This window comes from Sorghum bicolor, chromosome 7, assembly GCF_000003195.3.
Source record: "Sorghum bicolor cultivar BTx623 chromosome 7, Sorghum_bicolor_NCBIv3, whole genome shotgun sequence".
Taxonomy (NCBI): domain Eukaryota; kingdom Viridiplantae; phylum Streptophyta; class Magnoliopsida; order Poales; family Poaceae; genus Sorghum; species Sorghum bicolor.
The window spans coordinates 64713491-64722732 of NC_012876.2; the positions used below are offsets into that span (position 1 = coordinate 64713491).

Consider the following 9242-nt stretch of genomic DNA (forward strand, 5'->3'; position numbering starts at 1 on the left):
CTGTGTTGTACCGTTTGTACTAAGCACTACTAAACAAATTCTCTAAACCCTAGACCCTAAACCCTAAACTCTAAATTTGTTCTAAAAATAATTTTACATCTCACTTATCGGTAAGTCAAACTTTTTTCTAAGAAATAACTAAATATAAAGAAAAAACAATATCGATATTTATATCTTTAATTAAATTTATTACGAAAATCTATTCTAGAGTATTTTTTATCCTCGTTTCCCCTCTCTTCTTGACGTTGCAGCTGCGCTGGCGGCCCTGGTGCCACACTCCCACGCGGCACGAGAATTGCGATCCCACGAGGAGGGCACACGACGAGAACGCCCACGAGGAGGCTGGCCTGCTCCTCTCCTCCGATGCCCAGCGTGAACGCCGTAGCGAACGAGGCCGCCGAGTCCCCGGAGGCGGTGGCTGCGGCTGCTCCCAAGATCAAGACTTTCCCCTCTCCGTCCCCCGCGGCGGCCGCCACCAAGGGCCGGGGGCTCCGCCGCTGGCGGCGTATCCGGCGGGGGGACAGCACTGGCGACGGGGCCGGGGGTGAGGGCGACGAGCAGTTCCACAAGCGCCGGCTGCCTCTCGCCGCCACCGGCGCGCCTTGGGGCAAGCACGACGCGTCCGCCGCCTCCGAGAGCTCCACTGCCTCCGTCGAGTCCCGCCTCGTCCCGCCGCCGGCTTGGCCGGGCCCGGGCCTCGGGTTCTCCGTCGGCGCGGGCAACAGCGAGGACGGGAGCGGCAGGTCCTCCACGGCCGCGAGCGCGCCGCGCGTGCCGCTCCCACGCTGCGACCACGCCTCGGTGGCGTTCTCTCCTCTGGAGCGGGACAGGCCGGGCCCCGGCGCCGGCGCCGCCAGGAACCCTCGCGCCGCGTGGCCGATGGTTGGTTGCGGCGCCGCCGCTTCCATTTCCACCGAGACTAGTTGCTCACGGTCCAGCGTCGAGTCTGACCTCCGCAGCTCCAACGCCCGGCAGCAGCTGGGTGCTGCCGGCCTCAATGATGTTCGCAAGGTCTTCTCTGGTTGCTATGGCCACGGTGGCGACGAGCACCTGAGCCAGGAGGTCCGATCTACAGGTCGCTGCAGAGGGAATGGCAGTAGTGTGGTGGGCAGATCGGTCCGGTCCAGTGCTGGTGAGGAGAGTGTTGGGAAAGGTAGCAATGGAAGGATGTATTGGGGTGCTGATCTTTGCAATGAGTCGATTTTGGTACTTCACAGAGCACAGGAAGCACTGGAGAATGGTATGTTCAAATTGTCTATGCTTATTTCCATGAGATAAGATATATGCAGTTTTAGAGCATTATGATTCTTTCGCAAACCAAACCCTGCTATTCATTCAGGCTCCACTCTGTAGTCTGTGAACTGTCTGTCTAATCAAAGTTATTTGTAAGGTGTAGTTTATCTGGCTGCATATGTTAGAAACTGGAGTCCATATTGCTACATATTTATCTATGCTTCAGAGTGGCAGATCAGATTTACCTGCTACTTAGCTTACTAAAGTTGTTTGCTCAATTTCTTGGAATGCTGCACTGTGTAGTGGCCATTCACTCATTTGTTGAAGGGATATTTGAATAAAATGCTGCACTACATACTGCACTTATATGCTTTTCCCCCTTAAATTCCTTTCCGTCTCATTTGCTAACACCAGCAGCGTGTTTTCATTTCATATGTAGTGTTTTCATTTCATATGTAGTGGGTTGAAACAGTATTATCCTCTACATAGAACTCGCTCTAACATAGTCATTTCTCCTATGCATATTGCAGAGATAGAAAAAATCACAGCGATTGGGAAAGAGCCAAGTGATGAGTTTGATATCAGTGAGGATGAATGGAGTGGATCAGTCCATCTCGAGAAACCTAATGAAGACTTAATGATAAGGATAAAACATCTTGAGTCCAGGTTGGAAGAAGCATCAGCCTTGATCAAGGAGAAGGCTTCAAGAGTATATGAACTTGAAGCAATTCACAGTCGAATGCAACCAGGAAAAAACACTATAGAGAGTACCAATCTGCTGTTGTCGCAATGTGAACTTGATCAACTCTACCAGGAGAGGATGGAATCAGAGGTTCAGTGCATCATCCTGACTAGAGCCTATCAAGCCTCAGCAACTCAGGTCAAGGATCAAATGACTCTATACGAAACGGAAAAGTCTCTATCTGAAGATTACAAGCTGCTTGGACTTAAACTCCGACACACTGAAAGCAGAGCAATTGTGTTAGAAAAGATGGCAGAGAAGCTACAACTGCAGTGCAAAGAGCTGTCCAATAATTCAGAAGTGTTGCAGCTGCGATATAAGGCGAGTAGGGTTTCACTCTTTTGTTTTGTTCAGTTTTTACTGCTGTGTATTGCTATGGGAACCTATTTTATGCGACTCTCACCCTCGTCTACCAAGGTTGTACCTACTTGAGCTTGTATGAGAGTATATCCAAGGTTGTACGTACTTGAGCTTATATGAGAGTATATCTGGAAACCCTTATACGAGAGAGTATTGGGAAATCCTTTGTGTAAACACGCCTGTGGAAGTTCACTTATAACTTGTGTTCATGAGTTAGCCTCGTACTCGTAATATCTGTCAGTCTGTAAGATTAATATGCTGCTACATCTTGGTTCTTCATATGCCTTGTCTTTAAGCAGGCGAAAATTCTTGCACATGGACATGTCAAGTGCGCTGGTGCCTTGTGTTGTCTTTAAGGTCGTCAAAATGCTTTGCACATGTCACATGTCAAGTGCGCTGGTGCCTGGTATTCTCACTGAACCTGAACCTGTAAGATTGTCTGCTGGTTTCGACTCTCAACCTCGTCAAGTGCGCTGATTGCCACGATTCGCTTGAGCTTATCAGTTGAATTTGCTAGTCATCCAGCAGTGATTTTCTCTCACAACAAATCAGCCAACAATACTTTCTGCTATGGCTTATCAGCCAAACGAACAAAGCAGCGACAGTACAAAGCTTCGAAAAGACGGCTCGCTGAATACCTACAGCTTGTTCAGCAAAAGTAAACACACCATCTCCAGTTTCTTCATAGCAAAACCTATAAACATATACACAACTTTCTTGTTTCTACAGCCTGTGTAGATCTCACAGGTCTACCAGCACTAGCTCACACAGGCGAATCAAGGTACGAGTAGAACCTTCGCCGATTAAACTGGAGGAGGCAGCTGAATACGCGATCATGCACACCAACAAAAAGAGCTTCAGTGTCAGGACTGAACGATATTCCCGCGATCTCACCAAAGAAGTCCAGTTCCTGCTTCCTGCTATACCCACTCTCTACATCAAAGATGTGGATGAAATCTGCTGGTTCAGTCATTGCCATGAACTTCCCATCAGATGTGTAGCGAATCGACCTGATGGCTCCGATGTTGCCACCCAATACAGCAACTGATTTGGAGAGATTGCGGATGTCCCAGACCCTGCATGTCTTGTCTTGGTTTCCAGTGGCAAATGTTCGGCCATCTGGATTCCATGCTGACGCAAAGGAGTAATCCAAATGGCCACGGAGTTCGTGAATCGTCTGCAGAGAAACAAACAGATGCAAGCTTGTATATGAATTATGTATTTATTATATCAAGTGAGTGACTGTACACCGCGTTCCACTTACCTTTCCTGAACTGGGATCAATCACAAGTCCATCAGGATTGTCCCCCACAATAGCAGCAAGTTTACCATCAGGGCTCAGTGACGTATGCTGCAGAAAATTAAACAGGGGGCCAAAACAGGATTCAGTAATGTGTTTCTGTCCTCATTTAAGACACGCTCTTTGACAAAACATGAGCGTTGACTTCAGCGGCTAAATTTAAATAGAAAATTGGAAATTCAACAAGTTGTGCAACATATCCAGCATGATAGACAGTTAAAGAATGCACTGCAGGCTTACATTCACGGGCCAAGCAAAACGGAAGTGATTGCATATTTGAAATCTTTCCACGTCAAAGTCTCTAAGTCCACAATCATTATTTGACGCCAGGAAGTGCAGAGAACCACTACAACGAAATGGGCAAGAAACATCATTATGTTGAGATTCATGCATTTCAATTCTTCATGAACAGAATAATCAATTTGCCTGCGAAAAATAAAGTACCTAGGTTTCTCAAATATTTCCAAAGAATTAGTAATACCATTGTCATCTTGTGTTGACTTGCAACAGTAGCTTACTCCTTGACGATCCAGAAACTTCATTCCCAAGGTAAACAAAGAAGCATCAAACCTGAATGTAAAATCTTCTAGAAGACAAAATTAGGAAAAGATACTGAGGACGAAAATATCACCTTGCATATTATTTCCCCATGAAATCCACCAGTAACAAGCAAATTATGCTTCACTGCCAAAGTACTAACTGGAGTCCGATAAAATCCCTCATAGTAATTCCCATGGTGCTTCTGAAGTCAAAGCCCAAAGAACATAAGGCTGTGTTACCATAAATCAAATAGACAAGGCTCTGGAAGAAAAATCAAAAGTTGAAATGAACATTTGGAAAGTGATATGTACCTCACATGGTGTGACATGTGCTTGAAGATCAATGACTTCTTGCTTTTTACAAGTCAGTGCTGACCAATGAAGCACAGAAAAGTTTGACATAAGATACACATCGTGCCTTGTCGTTGCCCATACTAAATTTCTCAACTGCAAGACAGGTATGGAACGAGATTAACAATTTTGCAGGAATTGGGAAGGCAATTAATACCATCAGAGCATCTGACTGTTCTGTATAACATTCATACAGAGCTACAAGGCCCTACATTGTACTTGCATAAAAATAGGGCAGCTGACTCCCAATATGAAATAGAAATGTGAGTTCATTTTTTTAGAATAGTTCAATGAGAAAGTCTGTTCCTGTGTTAGCATATCATAATTAGATCAATGACTTCTTGCTTTTTACAAGTCAGTGCTGACCAATGAAGCACAGAAAAGTTTGACATAAGATACACATCGTGCCTTGTCGTTGCCCATACTAAATTTCTCAACTGCAAGACAGGTATGGAACGAGATTAACAATTTTGCAGGAATTGGGAAGGCAATTAATACCATCAGAGCATCTGACTGTTCTGTATAACATTCATACAGAGCTACAAGGCCCTACATTGTACTTGCATAAAAATAGGGCAGCTGACTCCCAATATGAAATAGAAATGTGAGTTCATTTTTTTAGAATAGTTCAATGAGAAAGTCTGTTCCTGTGTTAGCATATCATAATTGTAATTTAACTGAGTTGCTGCTGTTGGGCTACGCAAATATCGAGGGGAATCAGAGAAGCTAAACTCTTGATGGTACTACTTAACTACTACTACTATTCACAAAGATAAGTAGCCCGCTCTTTCTAGTTAGACATGAAAAACATGCCAAGCAATTAACAATCTTCTAGAATAACTGAATTTCAACCTGTGATTGACAAACCTTCAAGAAAGAAAGAAAAAAAAGGGACCAGATAAAGTATCTTAATTATCACATGTAACAAACCCCGTGCATAGAATGAACTAAACAAGTAAAACTAACATTTGGAACGAAGAACACCCAAAACCATGCTCACCTGGAAATGAAGGATGGTCGATTTCACCGACCTCGTGCTATGCTGAAACTCATAGTAGAGTTGGCCTTTCTCTGCAGGCATGCATTCCTGCACCAAGATCGCCACATAAAGTTTTACTCGGCCTAACGAGATGCTCAACTCAACCAGGTAACTAATCTGAAATGTGTAGCTATATCATGCCTTCTCTGAAATCCTTCCGGAATTAGGTACGTTCTCAAAGTTGGCATACCGCTGCAGCCTTGACTGCCTGTACTTGTCTCTTGTAGTCGCCATCATGTCCCAGGGGATCCCTTGTATATCCTTCCCCTTCTTCACATCCATAGCCGTGATGTGTTCAGTCGCTTTACTAGTCTACAAACACAAAATTGCCTTTTTGTGTTAGACCAAAGCAAATGTTTATAACTGCATCCTCAAAAGCTAATGACAGCAGCGATAGAGACTAAATTAAACAAACAAAAAAAGGTCCCAATCAAAGTAAAACTCTGTTAGTTAAAAAAAAAAGTAATACTCTGCATTGAACTAGATAAGCATTTATCATCAGTTCAGAACCAGCCTCACATATACTCCGGTAATTTATGTAAAAATCATGGTATGGGCACGGCATCACTAGGAGATTGAGGTTGGGAAAAAAGAACAGAAAAGCAGAGCAGGAGCATTCCAGAGCAAAATCTCATGTCCCGACTCTCATTCTCTCAAGAACATAGAACAGAGCAGCGGTCGGGTACGCTTACAGATTGGTCCAACTCATCGTCCTCGTAGTCGGAGTCATCCATTACAACGCCGTGGCGGTCTCCTTCTTCCGAATGAACTCCGGCGAGGTCGTCGTCGTGCTGCGACATGGCCCGTAAGAACGCCCCAAAAGAAAGGCGAATTTGAACCAAACCAGACCAGATTTTGCTCGAGGTCTCGGGAAATTTTGCTGAAAGGACGCTCCGCCTTGATGATTCAGTGTCCAGGGAAGGAGCACGCTTGGATTTATTGTTGGGATCTGGTTCTGGAAGGAAAGCAACCGGAACTGAACACGGCGTGGCTTCTAGTACGGTGCTGCTTGCATTTTCTAATAAAAAAGATACTATAAGGAAGATAGCCCTTTGCACTTTGACCCCGCTGAAATTATTTATTTATGCGATGCACCTTTGGTCAAACATGTCTTTTAGAATACTATGGCCTTGTTTGGTTTGGGGTGATATTTTTTATCACTCATCACATCGAATGTTTGGACACATGTATAAAGTACTAAATATAGACTATTTACAAAAACACAACTATAGGATATTTGTGAGACGAATCTTTTGAACCTAATTAGTCTATTATTGGACAATAAATGTCAAATAAAACGAAAAAGTTATAATACCTTTTAAGTTTTATCACCCCAAACCAAACACCCCCTATATCTAGTCAACAAATCTTAAAAAACAACAAGCATCAATAGCTTCTAATATTCTAATTTGGAAACGTACCAGACATATTGGTATATTTGCAGCCAAAATACCTGCTAATCTTATAAATTGAATGATTGAAGGATATATTATACTAGAAGATATTAGTAATCAAAACACATGCATAGAAGATCGTGCAAAGTCAAATGTAACATGTCAACATGAAAAGAATGTAATTGTAGTATATTTGTAGTCATTTACTAGCTAATCTTATTAAATGAATGATTTAAGAGTATATTATAGAAGATATTAGTAATCAAAAGTCACGCATAAAAGATCGTGCAAAGTCAAATGTAACATGTCATCATGAAAAAAAATGTAATCGTAGTATAGTACTTGGTCAAACTATATCAAGCTTGATTAAATCTATACAAAAGGTACCATTATTTATTATACAAAATATTTTGATATATTTTTATAATATATCTATTTTGTGTTATAAATACTTTTAGAAATTTAGTTTAAATTTGAAAAAGAGCAAGAGAGAAAAATGGTCGAGAGATGAAAGTACACACAAAAGGAACTTCACTCACTTAGAGCAACTACAACAACCTCTTTATATTTTTTTATTGACAGGAATAAAGACTTTACTAACAAGATCCCTTCCAACGTATCTCCATCTTCTATTATTGATTTTCTCGCTCTCCAAAGATAGAGAGCGGTGTGGTTATATATAGTGGGGAATAAGATTATCCAATCACGAGTAACTAGGGTTAAAAGACTCGTCTCGTGATTTATAGATAAATTGTGCAATTAATTTTTATTTTCATCTATATTTAATACTTCATGTATGTGCCACAAGATTCGATATGACGGAGAATCTTGAAAAGCTTTTGGCTTTTAGGGTAAAATAAACAAGGCCAAAGTGAAATCAAATGGCATCCTTTAATCAAAATTCTAAACTCGAGGAGGACGTCGCTGCAGATAGATGGATGTAGAAGTGGGTTCTAGATAAAATACGCGAAACATAGGCACATTTGACCGTCATGCTTATCTTATCCAGTTCAGGTTGCGTTGCGTCAGTTAACAAGGGGCCGTGGCCCATGGAATGGACGCGTCAGGCTCTCTCGCGCGCCGCCGGCCGCATGGCTGCTGCTGGTGATACTGCTGCCACCCCTCGGAATTCGCCGCACACTGTTTTGTTTCTTTCCTTTTCTTTTTCTTGAGCACGTTTGAAATTCAATTTGAGTCAACAGATTTTAATAATTTTAATAAATCATCATGGACATCTCGCTATATACTTACACTTTATTTACATATACCACTGAAAAGATAACACAACTATGTCCTACAATAAATAAATCTTAGGTAAGTACAAGTATAGTGTGAAGATGTCATCCTTATGCAAATAACAACACAAGGATTGTGGCTGTGGTCCTAACTCCTAACTTCTCTTAGGACCTGTCCTAACGCTATACCAGCTTGTATTTATGATGGACCATCCAAATGAGCTCGAGTAGAGGCTTACGTTATACCAACTTTGACCTTTGAGAGATAATACTAAGAGTCTATTTGGGTTGGACTGCTAAAGTTTAGCTGACTAATTTTAGTCTTATTTACTCACTTTTACCTAAAAACTATAATTAAATGAGACTAAAAGGGCATTTAGCCAACTAATCACTAAGAAGTTACTAAATATAAATGAAACTAAAAGGCTAGAGGTGCCCCTCATCAATGCACTTCCGCCCTTCTCTCTAGTATCCTCCGCCCTTTCTCCCATTATGGGCCTCGCCAGCAGGCGTTGTGGATCCAGTGGAGGCGCTCGCCCCTCCGATAAGCTCCCTTCGTCGGCGAGCGAGTGGCAGATCCAACGAGCTCCAAATTCGGCGAGCAGGTGGTGGATCAGGCGCTCGAAGGCTCACAACTCTCACGCAAGGCTGCATAGGCCCTCGTCGATGGGGAAGAAGATAGGTACTGTGATTTTGGTCATCCTACACATCACGGTGTCAAATTTAGTCTCTTTTAGTCCACCCAACCAAACAAGGGTGACTAAAGTTTAGTAGTTGCTTTAGCTGACTAAAAATTAGCAGCTTTGAACCAAAAATACCATAACAAATGGTTAAGCCACCACTAAAGAATCATTGTAGCAAAAGCGAACTATGCTAAGGGGTGTTTGGTTGGGAGTGTTAAAGTTTAACAATTGTAGTATTTTTATTTTATTTGCTAATTAATGTCCAATCATTGACTAATTAGGCTCAAAAGATTCGTCTCGTAAATTATTTTCTAGCTGTATTTTTAGTTCGTAGATAGTCTATATTTAGTACTTCATACATGTGTC

At 42.3% G+C, this 9242-nt stretch overlaps 2 protein-coding genes across 3 annotated transcripts; one reads left to right on the forward strand and one right to left on the reverse strand.

Annotated features, from left to right (window-relative positions):
• Positions 243-2559, forward strand: LOC8067019. The gene is made up of 2 exons (XM_002444774.2): positions 243-1240; positions 1764-2559. The coding sequence occupies exons 1-2, from the start codon at positions 364-366 to the stop codon at positions 2405-2407; spliced, it is 1521 nt and encodes a 506-aa protein (XP_002444819.1). The 5' UTR covers positions 243-363; the 3' UTR covers positions 2408-2559.
• Positions 2872-6586, reverse strand: LOC8067020 (uncharacterized WD repeat-containing protein C2A9.03). Of its 2 annotated transcripts, XM_021465263.1 has the most exons (10): positions 6257-6586; positions 5706-5876; positions 5526-5612; positions 4855-4962; positions 4487-4513; positions 4267-4377; positions 4080-4171; positions 3876-3981; positions 3600-3686; positions 2872-3512 (listed from the first exon to the last, which is right to left on the reverse strand). In XM_021465263.1, the coding sequence occupies exons 1-10, from the start codon at positions 6362-6364 to the stop codon at positions 3099-3101; spliced, it is 1311 nt and encodes a 436-aa protein (XP_021320938.1). In that variant the 5' UTR covers positions 6365-6586; the 3' UTR covers positions 2872-3098. The 2 variants fall into 2 exon arrangements, with proteins under 2 accessions (XP_021320938.1, XP_002445946.1); XM_002445901.2 differs by lacking the exon at positions 4855-4962 and having other exon boundaries at positions 4487-4621; positions 6257-6585.

What these genes read in the sequence shown, in the direction of transcription:
- LOC8067019 (XM_002444774.2), top strand. Translation starts at nt 364, where the DNA reads ATGCCCAGCGTGAACGCCGTAGCGAACGAGGCCGCCGAGTCCCCGGAG. An exon ending in ACAGGAAGCACTGGAGAATG is followed by an intron (nt 1,241 to 1,763) that starts GTATGTTCAAAT and finishes TGCATATTGCAG; the next exon opens with AGATAGAAAAAATCACAGCG.
- LOC8067020 (XM_021465263.1), bottom strand. Translation starts at nt 6,364, where the DNA reads ATGTCGCAGCACGACGACGACCTCGCCGGAGTTCATTCGGAAGAAGGA. An exon ending in GAAATATTTGAGAAACCTAG is followed by an intron (nt 3,982 to 4,079) that starts GTACTTTATTTT and finishes ATTTCGTTGTAG; the next exon opens with TGGTTCTCTGCACTTCCTGG. An exon ending in GTTTTGCTTGGCCCGTGAAT is followed by an intron (nt 3,687 to 3,875) that starts GTAAGCCTGCAG and finishes AATTTTCTGCAG; the next exon opens with CATACGTCACTGAGCCCTGA.